This window comes from Podarcis erhardii, assembly GCF_964252035.2.
Source record: "Podarcis erhardii genome assembly, chromosome: 1".
Classification (NCBI taxonomy): domain Eukaryota; kingdom Metazoa; phylum Chordata; class Lepidosauria; order Squamata; family Lacertidae; genus Podarcis; species Podarcis erhardii.
Genome location: NC_138497.1, coordinates 92,409,097 through 92,429,175, shown reverse-complemented (window position 1 = coordinate 92,429,175; position 20,079 = coordinate 92,409,097). Strand labels below are relative to the sequence as shown.

General features: G+C 39.9%; 1 protein-coding gene across 2 annotated transcripts in view; it reads left to right on the top strand.

The window, feature by feature from the left end:
• Positions 1 to 19,862, top strand: part of TFCP2L1 (transcription factor CP2 like 1) — a 40,679-nt gene extending 20,817 nt beyond the window's left edge. The window contains exons 4-16 of one of the 2 annotated variants that reach the window (XR_014154063.1): positions 1,657 to 1,762; positions 2,327 to 2,433; positions 3,614 to 3,766; positions 4,091 to 4,201; positions 7,522 to 7,613; positions 9,231 to 9,279; positions 9,377 to 9,470; positions 10,247 to 10,337; positions 11,025 to 11,125; positions 13,254 to 13,396; positions 15,457 to 15,508; positions 16,306 to 17,188; positions 17,219 to 19,862. Coding sequence is in view for 1 of the 2 variants with exons in the window: in XM_081853003.1 (XP_081709129.1) it covers positions 1,657 to 1,762; positions 2,327 to 2,433; positions 3,614 to 3,766; positions 4,091 to 4,201; positions 7,522 to 7,613; positions 9,231 to 9,279; positions 9,377 to 9,470; positions 10,247 to 10,337; positions 11,025 to 11,125; positions 13,254 to 13,396; positions 15,457 to 15,508; positions 16,306 to 16,343 (1,137 nt within the window). In the remaining variant the exon portion in view is untranslated. Of the gene's footprint in view, positions 1 to 1,656; positions 1,763 to 2,326; positions 2,434 to 3,613; positions 3,767 to 4,090; positions 4,202 to 7,521; positions 7,614 to 9,230; positions 9,280 to 9,376; positions 9,471 to 10,246; positions 10,338 to 11,024; positions 11,126 to 13,253; positions 13,397 to 15,456; positions 15,509 to 16,305 lie in introns of both variants that reach the window. The other variant, XM_081853003.1, reaches the window with a different exon arrangement.
• Positions 19,863 to 20,079: the final 217 nt, after the last annotated feature.

The window sequence follows — 20,079 nt, the reverse complement described above, 5'->3', positions numbered from 1 at the left end:
GAATAGACCCTTAATGCTTGCTCACATGCTACATGTTGTACTCCCACAGTTACATATCTTGCTTTTCTTTAATTCTTATTCCAGCCATGGAAGGGAGGGGAATTGTTGTTGGGAAGCATAACAAGAAGGAAGGTTTATCCTTTCTCTCCTTAGATGCAACTCGCCAAATATCCTCCCCAACAGCTACAGGGCTTAGTAAAAAGCAAGAGAGAGAGAAAGGGCCCATGGACACCACGGAAGATTGGGGGTAGTCACACCTGCATGTTGCAATCCCAGTAAAAAATATCCCTCTCCACAGATAAAGTAAAGCAAGAGATGTAACTGTAAAGTGAAACATATAGTTTGACCCTTATTTGGGAGATGTATTATCTTGTGTTTGATTTAAAGAGAAATGGAAAAGGTATTTAATAACTTTCTGCATGTAAATACATGACTTGTCAAGGGTGTTTAGCTATCAGTCCTTTCACCACTGCTGCTGCCACCACTCATGATCCTTATCTACAAGGTGTGGCCTTTGACAGCCGCATCCAGCGCTTACTCCTTTCCTGCTTGTATGTGGCAATAGATGTAGTGAGTAGGGGGGTCAATACAGCACAGCCTTAAACCAGTCATTTTATGAAGAATTTACTAACTTGACATTTCTCCTTGACTTAAAAACCTAGTCTTTGGGCTCAAGAATATAGCATGTGAACAAGCATTTAGCAAAACATTGTGGAGTCCCACCTTGCGCAAAGTAAGCTGCAATAAGCATCACAAATCCCACTGTAGAATCCACATAAGGAATCTCTTATCCTGATCCACCTTTCACGTCATAGGCACCGCTCACAAAATGCAACTGGATCCCGAGATACGTGGGAGGAGGAAAGATCATCAATGCAAATAGGTCATTGAATGAATAGTTTTGAGTCTCACACCCATTCCTTCATGGGTTCTTCATTTGGATACAGATGTTCTAGTATCTAATTCCCCCCCCCTTCAACAAATGTTCCAATGAAATGGCTTTGCTTTAAAGAAAGGGGCCATTTGCAAAATCTGATATTTGTACTGCATATTGCAAAAGCAAGTTGTTTTGTTGTTGGTTTTTTGTTTAGATTTGTGTTCCCACCCCTCAACATCCAGCATACGCATCTGTAATTTTATTACATCTCTTTGAAATAATCTAATCCTTTTGTTTTTAGGCGTTCAAGTTGTATGTTCAAAATATTTCAAATCTCCTTCCTGGATAGTGTCACCAAAACAAGACTTCTGTAAATGGGATGTGAGGTCTAACCAAATGGCATTGGTACCCCACAGAATAAATGCTGTATGCCTTCAGCCATATTTACAGCTTGATCCTGGTGACTGGCCACTGGTGTATTTTCAACAGAAGGATAAAAACATTCCCCAGGTGTCAGTTACAGCATGAAATTAATTTGGCCAAGCTGGCTGATATAGTAGCAGCAAAGTTGTTATCTACAGGATTGTCTTTAGGCACAAAATCTTTCAGTTTCTCATTATTCTTCCTAGTCTGTTTGGTGTATATGGTGATGGGTGACCTTTGTAGAGAGCTACATCACCTTGCTTGTCTGCATTAAAAAAAGTGGAGCTTGTCTGCATTAAAAAAAGATGTACCTGAATCACTTCATTAACTTCAACCCTTTTCTTCTCTCTCAACAGAGCATCATTCGTGTGGTTTTCCATGATCGCCGTCTGCAGTACACGGAGCACCAGCAGCTCGAAGGCTGGAGGTGGAGTCGGCCAGGAGATCGCATCCTTGACATAGGTGAGAACTTTTCATTATGTTGTCCTTTGAGGTGTTTCCTGAAGTAATCTACAATATATTTCTTCAAGGCACTTTCACATGGTAAAACTGCAAGCTTTAAATCAAGTCATGCTCCTCCTCATGGAATCAGAGCATCCTATATTTTTTTACAGTATATTTTCTACTGCTCCCCAGCATGTAGGTATGTATTTCATTGTTTGCATTATAAATATATTTATACCCCACTTTTTTTGTTGAAAACTAATTTACACTTAAAACCAAAACAGAATGCTGCATAATCAATAAAATTACAACAACTCAGCAACATAAAACCCTGTGGTTAAAAAGCCATCTTAAATGACATCATGCCTAAGCATCCATTATGGTTCTTAATATGAGAATACTATTTAGAAATGGCATTACAATTGCAGTCACAGCAAGATGAGGAGGGGTTTGATTCTCATGCAAAATGGAGTTTGTTATGTTTCTTTCTGATTTTTCGAATGCATCTGGTGATTATATTGCAATGTTGTTTCTGCTCTTCAATTTTAATTTTTTTAAAATTTTAGGGGTTTTCTTCTACAGATATCCCACTGTCAGTCGGCATCCTAGATCCCAGAGCCAGCCCCACACAGCTGAATACAGTAGAATTTTTGTGGGATCCCTCTAAGAGAGCATCAGCATTCATTCAGGTAAGGAAATAACATTCTATTTTTTATTCCTTTTTTAAAAAAGCAACAACCACATTCTCCTTTTAAAATCTTCTGGGACACATATTTCATTGAGTATATGTAGAGAATTCCAAACCAGAATGGATGGAAGATTTCCACTCTAGCTTTGGTTTCTTGTTCTCATATAATGCAGACAATTTTTTTTTTTTACTGATAGCTACATAGATTCAAATAAAACAATTTCACATAATTGAATTTTCTTTTAAGCCTACAGTGCTCGTAGATTTTGAAGAGATAATAGGAATACAAGTAGAAAGAATAATACAAATATGCCATAACAAAACATATCCAACATATTAAGGGGAGAAAGATCAAACCTTTTCAAGTAATAAGTGAAAACAAAACCTTTCCACCTCAGCTGGCTAGGCCAAAGCAAACTAGCAATATTTTGATGGTTGTTCATGCAGGGTGTAGAAATCCTTTTACTTAACCTCATTGCCCACTAGTAGTTCTGGATATTACTTATTAGGAATGTGTTCAGTCCAATAAGCCATCACTTTTCATCTGGCTGGCACTGTTGCTTGTAATGGTGAAAGGTAGTTGTCTAGACTGATATCATCAATCTGCATGCAGCCGGTGCAAAAACCATTTTTGAAAATAAGCACCATCAACTGAACAAAGAAGTAAATAAAATCAGCTGGCAGTGCCAAATTACTAATATATTTTGCAAAAACTGTAAGAGATTGTTGGAATGAGAACATTGGTGCAAATGTAATCCTCAACGTTGCCTTTTCTTTTATTATTATTTTTTTAAGAAAGTTGTTAAGGGGAAATTTGTGTTTAATAGAAAGAAGCTGGTGAGAGGGAGCGTGCACTGTAGCCTTTGCTGATTTCTTGATTATGGCAGCCTACACATTAAACCTTTGAAACACCTTCTTTCTGTCAAAGAATTCTGGGGCCCTAAATTACCCCTCACCGACCCACCATTTCCATTTTCCTACAGTGTCCAGAATTCTTTGCAGGTAGGGGGAGAGAATCTGCTTCAAATGTGGCTTAAAGGTATGGTGTGTACACAGACTATAGATAATGGACAGGCTAGAAGTCTGCACTGGTCCTACTTGGGGCTTGTCAGCTCTTCTTTATAATAAAACCAAATGTTCTGTTCTGAGAACTTGAAGCCAAACCATTCCTTTTTCACTAGGTGCATTGTATTAGTACAGAATTTACTCCGAGGAAACATGGGGGAGAGAAAGGCGTACCCTTCCGGATACAAATGGACACCTTCAAACAGAATGAGAATGGCGAATACACAGACCACTTGCATTCTGCAAGCTGCCAGATCAAAGTCTTTAAGGTACAAAGGTTGTGGGATTTTCAGAACAGTTTTCACTTGGTTATGAAATTCACTTGGTGACCATGAGCAAATCGCTCTTCAGCCTTGCAGGCTTGTTATGAGGTTAAAACACTCAGTTTTCTAAAGGGAGCACAATACAATACAGTACAGATAAATAATACAAAGACTAGGCTGTTGGTTGTAATGATCAAATACTACTCAATGTGGATAGGATGTGTTCATTCATTAAACAACACAAATCTCAGTGTCACTTTTGTTTGGATATCAAGGGAAATAGCTGCACTATCTGTTGGCTTAAAACTATTTATTCTGTGTGCTTTATAGCCTAAAGGAGCAGATAGGAAACAGAAAACAGACAGAGAAAAAATGGAGAAGAAAACTACTCAAGAAAGGGAGAAATATCAGCCATCCTATGATACAACCATTCTGACAGAGGTATGGTAGGTCTGTTGCTACAATGCCAAATGGTACTCAGGTGTGAGACAGTGCTTCCCTCTCAAGGTTTAGAAGTTTGCAATGTAAGGAGCAGTATTTATCTTTTCAGAAAAATAAATAAATATGTGATTGATTGTTTCAAAATTAGAAACACTCAACCAGTGTTACTCAACCTGGCCTGTGTATGTATCCAGTACAACCTTAAACATCTAATGAGCCTTCCCTTATGTCATAGTCCAATAAAAGATCTGAAAGTAGGTTTGTTGCTTTCAGGTCTCGTATTTTCAAATCTTGACACAACAGGCTAGCAGTATTCATGAGATTACCAAAGATGTGAGGATCCATATTTGTTTAGGTTCAACTCACCAGGTTTTCAGGAGTGAACACAAGAATCAGAACGAGTGCAGAGTGTTAAGAGACTTTCACTTCATGGGTTGGAACCAACATCTGTGTCTGAAAAGAGATACATACTTCCAGTAGTAGGGGCTCCCTTTGGTAGGATATTTTTGAGAGTGGACTGTTTTTAGATTAAGTTTAGGAGGCTAGTTCATAACCTTTGACTGAGCACACAAGCTACAACATGGAGATAAGACTGTGTGAGCTAGCAAGCACAAGCAAGATTGCAGCAATTCCCCCAGTTCTAAGTGCTGCCGTGATCATGGGTGCCAGAGCAGCCCCATGTAGCTGCTTGTGCAATTTTTTTATTTGTAAGATTTATGTCCTGCCCTGCCCTTAATTGTAAGTGATCTTGGGATGGGTCACATTCAGATAGAAACAAAAAAATAAATAAAATCTCAAATATGAATCACTTTATCTGTTTACGAAAACAATACAGGGTGGCTCAGTTTCTTGCTGCCCATATCCACAAAAACCTGGAGGGAAAAAAAATGGGTATTTTAGCTGGTGCCAGTTCCTATGGAGCTGTCTCTGTATGGTTGCAGACTTGGGTGAGCCTGAGGCTCATCCTGGCATTGCTCCTGCATGTTTTAACTGGCCATTTATCTAAACTGCCCTGGTGGGTGTTTTGCTTCTGTAACTTGCTGCAGGAGATGTTTTTGCAGTATTCTCTGTGAACTTTCAGCCTCTTACATTCAGCAATGGACTTAAACTGTTGTGTGCCATTCTGCGAGGTAGGGAAAGATAGATGTATCTTTTCTCTTTCATCAATCTACCTTACCTGTCTAATCATTTTCATTAAAATAATGCACCATGTAGTCTGATCATGTTGTAAATAAAAATATGCCCTTTTCCCTTATGGGGTATCCAAGAGCCCATATAGAGTCCTTACATAGGTTCCCTATTGGTAGGAGAAAATAACAGAGGCCAACCAGAGAATATTGAGAAGCAAAGCAGCTAGTAAGCTTGATCTTTATTGATCTGTTGCAACAGGGTACTCCCCTCACACGCAGGAGAGGAGGAGGACCCAGAACAATGCTGTGCAAGGGTTTATAAAGACTTTTGAAATTCCCATTCTGTAGATCAAGACCACCCCCAGAAACATTATGCACCACCTACATCACAGAAATTTAAATGTTGTTTTTCTCTTGTCCTTGTTTATCTTCTGTCTGGCAGGTTACTTGATTGGATTTCCTGGGGAGCCTGGCCATTCTTTTGTAGTGGTAAAATACTTATTTCCTGGGCCAGGTCACAGGCTCACACCTTGTATCTTAAATGTGTCCTTAAGACAGGATTTGTGAGGAAAGAGACAATGGGGGGACTTTTCCATTTTGACCATGCAGAGAAACATTTGCTCAGTTTAGGAATCAAAATGGTTCCAGGTTGGCTTTCCTGTGCTGATCTATGTACATGTGGTTATGAACGTTGCCATATATCTAAAACCCTAAAATTCCTATCACAATCACATAATTGATGCTCAGAAGTACTTGGGAAGCAACCGCACACTTTGGCATCCTGGCCAGGAGCATAAAAGTCTGATTCTGTGCATGGCAGCAGCTGCACACAACCAAAGCCAAGGCTGTACAAAACAGTCTAGTCTTGTGCATGATGTACTAACTAGCTATGGCCAGTCAATGTAGCAATTTCGAACAGTATGCTCAACAATGACATAAGCTTCCTCTGAGTCTCCTAGGAAGGTTAGGTGCCATTTTGCTTGCTAGACTTCAGTGCATTTTGACATCTTAAAAGTTCACGCCATTGCAACACCAGATTAAATAGTAACTTTAGCCCACCCCTTCTTATTTGTTTTAAAGAGGAGCAGAAACAAATTTGCTTCTTCTCATTCACAAAACCTTTTTTATTTGTATACGTTTTAGTCAGCTGCAATATAATGTGACCCACAGTTCATGAGGCCTTTACATAGAAAGTGACCTATTTCTAAGGAGCTGCCAGATTAAGCTGACCTGCTGTTGACAGGAATGGCCTTTAGCACCTTGAAGCAGGAAATCATATGGCCCTTGTTACTAAAGAGTTAAATATTTGCTAATGTTTGTTTGCATTTGCTGAGGAGAGAAATCCTAGGGAATGTCGTGGATTGCCTTACTATCATTGTAAACAGAAGACATATTGTGTAGAAGGTTCCTGGGCTCTTAACAGGTTATTTAGACAGACTTAATTCTGATTGTACGCCAGCAAAGAAAAAAACACTAGGGGAAACATTTGTTTGTTTGGTTTGATAGCCTTGTGCCATCTTTCCTGTAAGACCCATATTGTGTGCTGTTTCCTTTGACATCATTCAACAGTGAATCACGACAGATCATATTTGGTGCTATACTTGTACAAAATGCTAGTTCTTTCTGCTGAAGTGCATTGGTTCCATTCATTTATCACTCCACTCTCCATGATGTAACTTTCCCAAGTTACTAACTGTTTTGTACCACCACTTCTGGGCTAAAACCAAGTACTATGATTATTTGTACTTGAATGGGTAGAACCTTTTGGAACTCTTTGGAATATGTGCAAAGCTAGCATATTGGAAAGAAAGTTGTTAGGCTTTTGCCACCAACCCAAAGTATCCCTGGCCTTGGTACCACCTTTCCCTGCCCCATCCCTGTCCTGGTCGGTATATTGTTGCCAGGAAGAAAGCACTCCCACGTTGCCCCCCTCCTTGCTCCAATACAGAGCTGCTGACTTCTAGTAACCCTCTGCTAGAAAAATAACAAAATAGAAAAAGAAAAAATGTTTAAATCAAGAGTGTTTTTTTTGGGGGGGGTGATGATAGACTGTCACTCATAAAGATGTACAATTAGTTGTCACTAGTGAAGGTGCAATAAAAAGTAGTTTAGAAAGGGAATAGGACTTAAGTTTCTGACTCCCCTTTGAAACATGCTCTTAATGTTCCTAATTTGGTTTTGTTTAAACAGTGTTCCCCGTGGCCAGATGTGCCTTATCAAGCGAACAACGCTCCGTCTCCAAGTTACAACAGCTCTCCAAACAGTTTCAGCCTTGGAGATGGGTATGTGATAAATATTTTATCTTTTCAGCTGACATTGGAGCCCCAGTTTCATGTTTTTGTTTCATAAAAAGAAAAGAAAAACACGCCCGTGTGTAAAAGATAAGGAAGTTTTAACTTCGCATTTAGTGTTATGTTGGAGCCTGCAATTCAACCCAAACTTAAATATTATTTGCCGAGATTGCGAGACATACTCCTATTCTGCTGTGCTCTTTTACTGCTCCCACTCGCTTGAAAGGTACTTGCATATTTAAATTATTTAAAGCATTTTCATGCCACTCTTCAGCCAAAGCAGGTTCCCAGCATGACTCATGTCAATAAATGTCAATGATGAGAAAGTTCTTGCCCTCAGGTTTGCAACCTAAGAGACACAAAACAAAAGGAAAAGGGGATTGGGAGGGAGGAGAGAAAAAACAAGCTCAGGCCTTAGTTTTAATTACAGAGTTGTTGCAATAACCAGCTACAATGGAAAGATCTTGAAATGAGCAACGTCCTGTCCCACCTCTCCCACTCCTATAGCCTGATGGAATAGAAGAGATTCCTTTTTAAACTTATACCTAATGTTGGCAGGTGTAGGGGAGGTGGGTTTCTTTAAAAAATAATAATTTAAAAAATACTTATTTAGATCCTGTTATTTTTCCAAGAAGTTCAGGGTGGCATACATGGTTCTCTGCTTCTCCTTCCCCATTTTATCCTTTCGTTAACCCTGGGAGGTAGGTTAGGTTGAAAAACTGTGACTGGCTCAAGGACTCCCAATTATCTCAGTAATTGGATGAAGGTTTGAACTTGCATCTCCCTGATCTTAGTTTGACCATTGCACCTCTCTGGTCTCCTAAATTAGCCAATAATAAAGAATTCATTAAGTCTTCAAATAAAACTCCCCTCCCCTCCTAATTTCCTTGAACATATTGGATATCCTTTCTATAGCAGCTATTTTCCAAATCTGTAGAATCCAAGGGATTTGAGTTGCATCACTTTTTTTTCTTTAAAGGGGGGCAGTCTTTCCAAGTAGAACATAATAGCCTCCTTTTAAAAAACAAGGCAAAACCGAAACACATTTTGACTTTTCTTAGTGGAAACAACAAACAGAAGATCTCTGCATGGTCTGTTATTTTGAACACCTGATTAGGCGACTTGTACTTGGAAAGTGTTTCATTCATATACAGTGGTACCTCCGGTTACGAACTTAATTTGTTCCGGAGGTCTGTTCTTAACCTGAAACCATTCTTAACCTGAGGTACCACTTTAGCTAATGGGGCCTCCCACGCTGCCGCAGTGCGATTTCTGTTCTCATCCTGAGGTAAAATTCTTAACCCGAGGTACTACTTCCGGGTTAGGGTTAGGGTGTTTGTAACCCGAGGTACCACTGTAATCTACCTGGGAATTCATATTCTTAGTTCTTGTCTTGTATAGCCCTATGAAATTTTTAGGTGAGGTGAAACCAATAACCTTAGAGAACTAGGCTTGAACTTTTGACAAACTAACTAAATTGGATAGAAGATTGAGGAGTGGGGGGAGTGAGGGAGAGAAGTGGGGGCAGGGGGGGACAACAACCAGCACTATTGAGGAGAGACGTTAAAAAAAATCCTTTTTTCTTTCCCAATTCTGTACAATTTTTAGCAACAGTTCTCCAACTCACCAGGCGGAGCTCCTGCCTCCCAGCAATGACGTAAGTATTTGAGATCATGTTAATGTGGTGCTTTTCTTTTTTTAGGACACTGGTGAACAGTTCATTTCAAGACCCTCTTATTCTTTTTGCAATGTAGCATCTCCTTCCCTCTGCTTCTATTCAAGATGCTCAGCAGTGGCTTCAGCGAAATAGGTTTAGTCCATTCTGTAGACTCTTTTCAAGTTTCTCAGGTATGTGTGTTAATATGGCCCATGTGCCTTTTATCCTTCCTAATGTTCCTTCAAGGGGGTAACTCTGTTCTTTAAGTAATATAGACCATTGGCCTTTCTGTATGGATAGTCCTAATGGGAAATAAATGCACGCTGATTTCACACTGCACCATTCCTCAAGATTATGCTCTTTTGGTGGGAATTCTGCATATTTCCAACACTCAGAAGCAACATTCTGTATCTGGGGCAGGAGAGAGGTGATGCTGCTCTCCTTCCCCTGCTCCCCCCAGTAAATAGTGCATCCATTTTTTCATGGACAGCATCATTCTGTAAAACACAAATTCTGGTGGGCTTTCCTTGGTTTCTTCAGTTTGGGGTTTAAAAGTGCAGAAGTGACCTTCGCATACCCTCACCCTTGCCTGAGGACCATGCACTTGGACAGCCATTTTAGTTGGTTCAGGAGATGTCAGTTATACAATGTGAAAGATTCCTTGCTTCTGTGTTTAGTTATACTATGAGCTCAATTTGCACATGCTGCTGGAAGCAGGTTTTTGTGTCTGAGACCAGAAGTAACATGATTTTGCCCGTGGCCATGACTACTTCCTTCTGGATCTCTCCTCCCCCCATACATGCAATAGATTTGCACAAAAATATCTTTGTCAAGTGACTGCTTTCAGTATTGGTTTTTTCTAATCAGAACTTGTATTCCTCCGGCACCTGTCTTAACAAGCCTGTGAAATTGATTCTGTATAGAAGCTTCCTATTGGGGGGAAATGACTTTTGCTTGAAATGTTCAGGTGCCGACTTACTGAAGATGTCCAAAGATGACCTTATTCAGATTTGTGGCCCAGCTGATGGCATTCGACTTTATAACGCCATTAAAGGAAGGTTTGTCACATTTTCTGTTACAGCACCAGTTACTGCATTTTCAAATTTGTGGGGGGTTTTGTGTGCAGTGGGGAGATCCTTAAAAGCATATGTGTCCCTGGAAACATACATAGTAAATAATAAAAATTGACTGCATCTTGGGATGGTATACTGATCAGCTGAGAGAGAGTGAGGGGTCACTCAATAAACTTTGTGGCTAAACAAAGATTTGAACTCTAGTCTTCCCAGTCAGTCTTGACACTCTAGCCCAGGTGAAGGCAGGCTTCAGGCTTGTGGGGTCCACTTGGTATTTTACTAAACCTCAGGATCTCCCAGCTAGAATCTGATCCAGAAGACATACACTTAACATTTCTGAGCTCGGGAATTTGTTCTGAATACCAGAAATGAACTGAGTTCACTATCATTCCATAGCTGCCTCCACCCCAAGAATACTTTTGTATATTCCCAGCTTTTTTCATTCCAGCAATATCATTTGGTGGTGGTAGCAGAGTGTTCTGTTGTTGAGCAATTGGGAGAAAGAAATCCATGCTGATTTACCAGTAGATTCCAGTCTACCTTCTGCACACCCCTGTTCTAGGCTTTGCAATTGGGTCTCTACACAGTTATCCAATTTCATGTGCAGAGCAGTGCCGTGCCCAGTTGGAAGTGGAAGTGCCAATACTGAAAAGAATATTGTTTTGCCTGTAGGAACGTAAGGCCCAAGATGACCATATATGTATGTCAGGAACCTGAGCAAAATCGGTCTCACCTTCATCAAAAACGAGAGAATGGAGATGCTAATCTGTGTAGTAAGTGTCTTGTTCGTTTTGGCAAAGCTTGCCAGCCTTTCGTAATAAACTCTACATCCTTCGAAAAACTCTGGCTACCCAATAAAATCTATCTCATGGGTAGGGAAACTAAGGCCTGGGGGCCGGATCTGGCCCAATTGCCTTCTAAATCCTGCCTGCAGACGGTCCAGGAATCAGCGTGTTTTTACATGAATAGAATGTGTGCTTTTATTTAAAATGCATCTCTGGGTTATTTGTGGGGCATAGGAATTTGTTCATTCCCCCCCCCTCAAAATACAGTCCAGCCCCCCCCCTCAAGGTCTGAGGGACATTGGACCGGCCCCCTGCTGAAAAAGTTTGCTGACCCCTATCTAATTGCTATTAGTATGATAAATTTCGAAAGTTCCTCTTTTCCAGAATGAACCCAAAGTCAAATAACCTCTCCCCACACCACACACCACAAACAGCTTATGGACTGATCCTGGGCAGCCAACACACTCACTAATACATAGGTATGAACAGACACAGGGTTGCATTTAATGGGAGGAATTCAACACCACACTCTCCTGATCATTCCACCAGTGCAAACGTTTTGTCTTTCCAGATGGAATAACCACCCCCCTTGCCCTGTGGACTGTTCTGGGGGTTAGCCTGACATCCCCTCAAGCTTATTTTAGTGTGTGAGAGAGTGGCTGTCTTCTCTTCTTAGGGTCACTGGATTATATATAAAAAAATCAGGAGTAAATTTTGGCAGATGCATCTTACAATACAGGATTCTACCCACTGAAATCCTGTCAGCTACAGAATGGTTAAAAGTCACACAGTTTGCCTCTCTCTGAAAACATTGTCTCTCTTTTTTTATAATCTATGATTGTCTTCCAAACAGGGAAACAGTGATGATGGCCGTTATGAGTGGTTTCCAGCAAATATTGAAGCAGAAAATTTCCCCATGCAAATCAGGGTAATTTGCATCAGGAAATTTCTTGCTGCGCCAGGGAGTGGTCTAATTTAGCAAGTTTGTTTAAGAAACTAAGCTATAAAAAAAGGTACCCCATGTTTTTTTTTGGGGGGGGGGTTGGCCCAATACACCTTTAATATTTTACATGAAGTATTTAGAGGGGAGGATTTTAAAGCACACTTTTAATATGCTTTAAATGTTACATTACATAGGTTTTTTTTTATTGGAGTACTTGTAAAAATTTACAAGACAATCAACGTTGTTTGAATTTAAGAAAAAGCAGAATGACATTCTTGCTAAGGATAATCGCCTTAAAAACCTTAATTAAAACTTTGAAACTGCCAAATTTGCCTAATATTATTATATCACAACTGGCGTTCATGAACTTATGAAGTGGTAATTTTTCCACCCCACAGCACTGGACGGTGGTGGTGCCACTACTATTAATAGCACTCACCTTGAGGTTAGAATATGTTCTGTTTGTGGAGCCTGACCCACCAGTTGAAAATGAATGATTTGTTGGGTCAGAATGTTAGTTTAAACCAGCCCCCTCCCCAAAACACTAAACCTGCATGGCAAGGATAGGAGACTGCTACACATGTTCTGAATGTTTTAATGATTATCATTTCTAAAAGCAACACTTAGGCTTGTGGTTACATTCCTGGGGCTAATCTAGCTGAGCACATGTTTGCTAAAAAGAAAAATAGAAAAATTGTAGTGGTATTAAAATCAGTGAGCGTACTGGAAAGGGAAACAGTTTTCTGTGCCTTACTTCATAGTTTTCCCCAAGCTGGCTGAAGGCAAAGGCACCCAAACATGGGAAAGTGAGGTGGGGAAAAGTTTAGCTCCCCCATGTGCTTATTTTGGTGATGAAAAGGACACCTACTCCCTCTTTCATAAGAGCACATCTTTAATCACATGCATGTTTTGAATTTTTCATATCTGAACTGCAAAATTAAAAATGCATAGATGTGCAAAAGTAGTGACTGGGTGGCGACTTCTTTCTGTCATCATTGTGAACTTAAAAGGTTGCTTCTAAATGCTTTTCTTCTCTTAAGTCTTAATATTCTAGTGTGTGCTAAGACAAAAGCAAATGAGGGCTGTTTTGCCAGAGTTAAATATTTTTCCTTAAATATATGCAAATCCATTGGTGCATGTCTAAATATTTCTCTTTCCCCAAAACTGTTGCAGTATACCATGCTATCTTCTTAGAAGAGCTGACAACAGTGGAATTGATGGAGAAGATTGCCAACTTGTACAGTATTTCCCCACAGCAGATAAACCGAATCTATCGGCAAGGACCTACAGGGATCCATGTATTGGTGAGCAATGAGGTAAGAGTTTTAACTGGAATGCATCCCATCTAGTTCTAGCTATTGATGTGTTTAAGACCTGTTCTCTGACCTTAGTGTGACTGACCTTCATAATGCTGTGGATTGTGTGTTTTGCTCCGGAGGCTCTGATTTCTAAAATGCTAGAGCATGTCATATGCAGCGTTAGCAGTGAGGATCACGATATGAAGAACCTGATTATAAAGCTCATTTTGCTTTTCTGTTTATACAATACTTTATGGTAAGGATGGATATGAAGGGAAGTAGTCCTCTTATCAAGCATTGTTGACAAAGCTGGTAATGAAATGGTGGGAAAGGCATATTCATTGCTTTTCCCTGGACACTCTTCCACTTCATTTCAGCTCATATAGTGCACAGCCTTGGCCTCAATGGTGTTTGAAATTGACTCTTAGAGGTTGTGCTCTTCTCAAGTGAATAGGCACAATTTCAAGTGGCCAATAGGTAAGATTTCAGCACCATGAACAGTTCCTTCTGCCTTTACAGCTTCTATAACATTTTGCTTCTGCTAGTCTCCATCTTCAGGTTTGTTCCCTTGCCTAAAAACCACAGATACTGAAAGGCAATTCGAAATATAGAAGTATCTGGGGAACATAAAAAATTACGTTTTAAGCATGCAGTACAACCACATTCCCGATAAAATGATGGTACTGAAACATGCAATCACTTTCACCCCTAGAAAGTAGAAAGAATTACAGAGAACCCAATATTTTCCCCTTCACATTGACATTGCTTTGTCAGTGGGTCTTCGTTTAATAGTTGTGTTCAAAAGTGGGTGAGCTTCAGCAAGTTTGAGCAAAGTATCTGGTTTGTGTGCTAACCCCCTTATGCATGGCCAGGTGAAGGACTTCTGCCAAATTTAGTTTCATTTTTAAAGAATCTCTGCTATGAAGCTGGCTTATTAAACTTGCTATAATCTCATTCGAAAAATCTGCAGCATTGCTTAACTTTGACTTGGGGGGGGGGGAGAAGGGCACACGGAATCTTGGATAACAAAATGTTAAAGCTGAAATATATGTACAGCATGGAAAATACTTTGCAAAAACAATAACACCTTTTGAGCCCTCATCCAAGTTTCTTGGAAGCAACAAGATGTCATTCAAATGGGATCAAGAATCCCACTTACATGCTTCCAACCATTCCCACGAATGTCTCATTCTGTTCTATGCTGCATATTTTCCACGGCAAATATTCCCAGCTTTTTCTAATTAAGCTGTGGGCTGCATGCTGTAGAATCACTTAAGAAGCTTCGTTGCATATGACCCCTGGAGAACACAGTTAAAGCAGAGAGCAAGGCTTCTAGTGCAACTGTGGATGAAGCCTGCAATTTTTATTCTGAAAGTCTCCCTACCGTTTCACTCTGATGAATCTGAAACCTTCAGTGTTTGAATAGTCATGAAGTGTTTTAAGGCAGCCTCTGGGAAGAAGAATTGCCTCAACCAGCTAGGGTGCAAGGAGACCCTTCATTATATGCTTGAGTTACTGATTAACAACAACAATTGCCTTATTTTTGTGTTCTGGTGGCAGGGCAGCAAGAGTGATGCAAACAGCAGTCACCAATTGGATGTTCTTCATGCATCATTAGATATGGTGTATGGGTGCAGCACTGGACTTAATTTTGGTGGATATTTTTCTGTGTGAAGGTGACTGGGGAGTAAGAGCACTGTTGTGTGCAGGAAAGCATAGCCTAAGAAGACGGAAGTCAATGGCTATCACCTATGATAACACCTAGCACAACTTAAGTCACACACACAGAAGACCCATTGAAATCAATGGGCATGACTAATGGAGTTGGTTAGGTGAATCTTGACCTCCATTTTTGGGGGTGGTGTGCTTTATAGCTCCTCCAGTCTCTACCATTTGCTTATCTACCATATTTGCATGTGTGCTTCTGCAAAAATTCCTCTAGGAAGCACCTCATGGTTGCACATCCTTTTTGAATAGCCCTACTGGCCTCTGTACATTGACAGTTCCTTCCTTTCTGAAGAAAATATGTGTGTGCGTCAATAAATTCCAAATTTCTTCCATTTGTCTTTTTTATACAGATGGTACAAAACTTTCAAGATGAATCTTGTTTTGTCATCACGACGTTAAAAGGTATATACGCATATTTCCTGCCACAATAGTAGGATTTGCCTTCACCAAAATAAGGGGGTTGGAAGTCACTTAAGGGGATCCAAAAATTCTCAGACGTAAAATGACAAATGCATAAACAGCCAAATAGGATAGTCAGATACTATGAAAACAGAAAAAGGGGTGGGTGTCACCCTTTCCTTCAGGGACCTCAAATTTGAGTGGTGAAAGTTCCCAAAAGCAAACAAGCGAAGGTGTGCACTGTTCTGCCAGTGCATTTGTACCACACAACCCCCCCTGCTGCCTTGTCTCTCTCGCTCCCCCTCCTGGTAAGGTACACCTACCTACCTGCCAGGAAGTTAGCATAGTCTATTTAGTTGTTCAACATTTGATAATTCTTTGCCATATATGAAGCTCCTCATGTAAACTATCATTTCCATGGATTGGGGTGTCCTTTGCTTCTGCCCATGTATTTATATATTTCTCTTAGCTATTGTTCTGTCACCTTTCCTTCCACACTATACCAAACTTATTTTCTTTCGTAATGTGACTAAAACTACTTGGATTTTCTAACAATCCACATCCCATAATGTAGTGCTAAGATGACATTATAGTACATACATTATTTCTTGAAATGGATGTCCACAGCCTCTTGTTTGTCACACAATTTGCATCTGTAGAAGGTGCAGACTAGTAGGGTCTTCAGTCGTGTGTGTGTGTGTGTGTGTGTGTGTGTGTGTGTGTGTGTGTGTGTATTTCAAAGTTTGAAGTTAAAGCACTGATTAAAGGTTTCTCCCCTCTTTTCTCTCTCTCTCCTGCAGCTGAAAGTAATGATGGCTACCATATCATTCTGAAATAACCCTCTTCTATGTATGTTGGGACTTACAACATTATGATGCCTCACTGCAACCCAGACTGAAAAGATGGAAAACTCATTTGTATAAAAGTGTTCTTATTAACTGAATGCCCTAACAGAAAAATTAAAGTGTGTAAATTTCAGAGTGTTGGGGACTAGACGTGGTCTTCGGAGTTCATCTGATTACTGTTTTGAATTGCTTTTCCTTTTTAGAACTACCTGTATGCATATTTGTTCATTGTTCAAAACCATGTGCCTTATTAAAACAAAAATGACTTAATATGAAAAGCACTTCTCCCAAACCTCCAGGGACTAGCATTATAAAGGCTGATCATCCTGGTTACAAATGTAGCTAAATGTATATACGGTACTACTTTTCCTTCTCTTCCTAGGTAATATAGATAACTAGACAGCTATGGATTCATTCTTCTTAAAGCAAATTTGCAATCATCTTCTAAATTCCTAATGAGGGTAGTTACTTTCCTGCATGCTTTTTTTGTTGTTGCATCTGACAACAGACCAAGCATAAGCGCTATTTCCACCCCACCCCCCTCTTACTTGCTCATTTTAATTAGGTGGCTTTGTTTTAGGACTTCAAATTGAAAAAAGGACAATCCAGAGCAAATTTTGCCCTCAGCTGAATTGTGCTCCTCATTTGTGGCTATGTTATCCCCCCCCCCCCCAGTAAAACTCAGCAGCTACCACTGAGATCTACTGGAGAAATGAAAAGGGCTGACTGGAGAAATGGGCAGGTTTTGCTGCACATCCAGTTTGCAGTTGCCCCATGGAACTCAGTGAGAGATTTAACTTTGGAAGAAAGCACACTAGCTGTGTGTGTGTGTGTGTGTGTGTGTGTGTGTAGAGAGAGAGAGAGAGAGAGAGAAGTTATATATGAGGGGAGAGGTTAGCAAATACTTATCCTCCAGGGCATAGAGCAAGCACTGACCCTCATCCAGTAATGTGTTCACAAACTGGTCTCCTTTTTGCTATAAAAGTAAACTGGTTCCATTCACTTGTATGACAGAAGGTTATAGGTTTGGTCAAAGATCTCTCACGTGCCTTGGACTTTGCTTATGGCTGTGAGCAATATTTCTTCCTCCTCTTCTGAACACTCTGGTTTCAGGCTCCTTGCTTGCATTCAAAAGCTCTCAAGGCAATGTTGTCACTAAAGGAAAGAGGAAAGATGGAAACTTTGCATTCCTCTCCTCATGTCTACCCTTCCCTGGCAGTTGTATGTGCATATCATATGCCTGCTTCAGCAATAATTGTATGCTTCTTAGGTTAATAAGGTCTGTGCTGTTTCCACTTGCATCTATGGATTTGAATATTCTCTATTTGTTTTTAAGAAACAGTTGCACCCCATTCAGTTTTTTTCTTCTTTTTCTCTTTACACCCCACCCTGCTACCACTTCTTCCTTTTGAGTACGGATTATAGAAGCTTGTATATAGATAGGTATAAATAGAGACACTCATGGTCCTAACTTTAAATATTTAAAAGCAAGAGTCCCATAATTTTGGGGGCTGTTTTAACATGGCTCTGAAGTTGTCAGTAAAACTAAGGAATCTTGCAAATTTTCATAATACTTAAGAAGTTACATGGAAGTACCAATATAGTAATCATAAAGAAGTATAGGAAGCAAAATATTCAGAAGGAAATGTCCCATAGTCTAACTGGGGAGATGTTTGCTCTGTTGATTTCTCAGTTGTGCTCCAATCCAGAAACTGGGTATAAATGTTTTCTCTTACCCAAATTACCCCCTAAGTGATTCTAATGTATTAATGTATTTTCAGACATTAATATCACAGGACATACTGTCATAAAGGCAGACAGCTACTTCTGTGGCAAAATAAGTCTAATTACTTTGCTGATATGAGTGCCTTCTTGTGATGCTCTTTTCTAAAATGTGTGTTTTTGTTGTTGTTCCCCTATCGTCTAATTTGGCAACTGAGGCTGCAATCCTGTACCCGCTTATCTGGAAGTAAAGTCTCATTGAACTCAATGGGCCTAAGCTGCTGAGTAGACAGGAGTGTGCAGATTGTGCTGTGAGCGATCTTATGAAAATCTTTGTGTATAAGTAACACTTTCCTCTACTAATATTGTAAAGAATGTTAAGCTGGACGGACACACGCACAGTGTTATGCGGTCAGTCTATCATTGAGCTGGACACTTGCACCCTGATCCATTGAGTGCAGTGGGTGTGCAGAAGCAGGCTTCTGTGCAGTGATTCCCTGCTGCATCAGGAACCATGCATACAGAAGAGTAATGCACATGTAACTCCCTTGTTTGGTTAAGGGCACTGCCTGCAGTGCTGGTCACTGAAGTAGGGTGGTGCATTCAATGGCCAACAGATGGCCAATGCCCAGATGGGTTGGAAAAACTTTATATGGCTGCCTCCTCTAACATTTGACAGGTATCTGTTGGGTTGAGTGCACATGGCTCATTCCTCATGTGCAACAGTGCATGGGGCTCCTTCGATAAAGGAGAACTTGCCTTTATCTGACTCGTAGAGTGAAGGGAAACATAAAAAAATATTTTTACACTCCCTGAATGGCTCTAATGGGCACAGCTATCATAGAATAATGTAAATCATGGTTCAAAATTACATTTAGCACATTTATAATTTGTTGTGTTTCACAGAAGTATAAACACTGTACTTTTGGTAAAGGAAATCCTGACTTCTTTAACATAATAATAGTTAATAATAATCACAGCTTTTTATAGCAGATGGTTAGATAACTATAGAAATAGACTGGACAAAGCTTGATATCTTTTAAGTTAACAAGTGCTGAGCTGTTGCTGAGCTGTCTGTGTTAATAACAACACATTTTCCCTGGCTTATTTGTACCTCTAAAACACTGAACTAGAATTCTTTATAGTCCTCCAGAGGAAGATGACATTTATTAGGTGGAGTTAGCATTAATGTGCCGATTGCCTCTACACGCACATAGGAAAACATTGTTTGCCAATATTCCATTTCACTATTGCTGTAGTCTGGGATAAGGTGTGTGAACCTCATTTTGGGACTGGAGTTTTCAGCATGCACAAGGAAGTTGACTAACTTTAATACTTTTTAATAGGCTTGTCTCAGGAAAAGCTTTAAATTAGTACCTCCCCACCCCCCTTGTCAAATGTATATTTGTGTGTTTTGCACTCAACTTTGTTATCTTCTGGAGGGGGGAAAGCTCTTAAATCTCTCTTTTAAAAATTAAATTTCTTTTGTCTGATTGCGGGTAGGTATTTCTGTCTTTCAAAGGGTTATGGGAGTTCAGTTTTCTTCACCTGTAATGCAGCAACCATTTAAATGGGTGGGATTTAAATGAAGGGGGGAGGAAGGGAGGTCAAGAGTTGTGAGTATACTGCCAGATTCTCTCTTGGTTTTTATATATAGATTTTTTTTAAAAAAACAAAAACGAAACCTGCATATTTTGCACTGGCCATTCTACTGTTGTACAGAAGAAAAGACACATCTGTATTTAGACTCTGTGCTCCAGTAAAAATGCAAATAAACTTTGTAAGAAATACCTTGCACTTTTTAAGTAGTTGGAACGTGTATTTTCACCATATAGCATTCAAGTACTTCCTGTTTGGGTTTACTCTTGTGACTTCAGAACCAACATCAACATCAGGGCCTGCTCCAGTTGGACTGTCCACTCAACACATACATGCATCTCCAGGACCACATTTATATTTCATATACTATTATTTGTTTTAGTAGTTTGAAATTGTAGACCCCCTTGG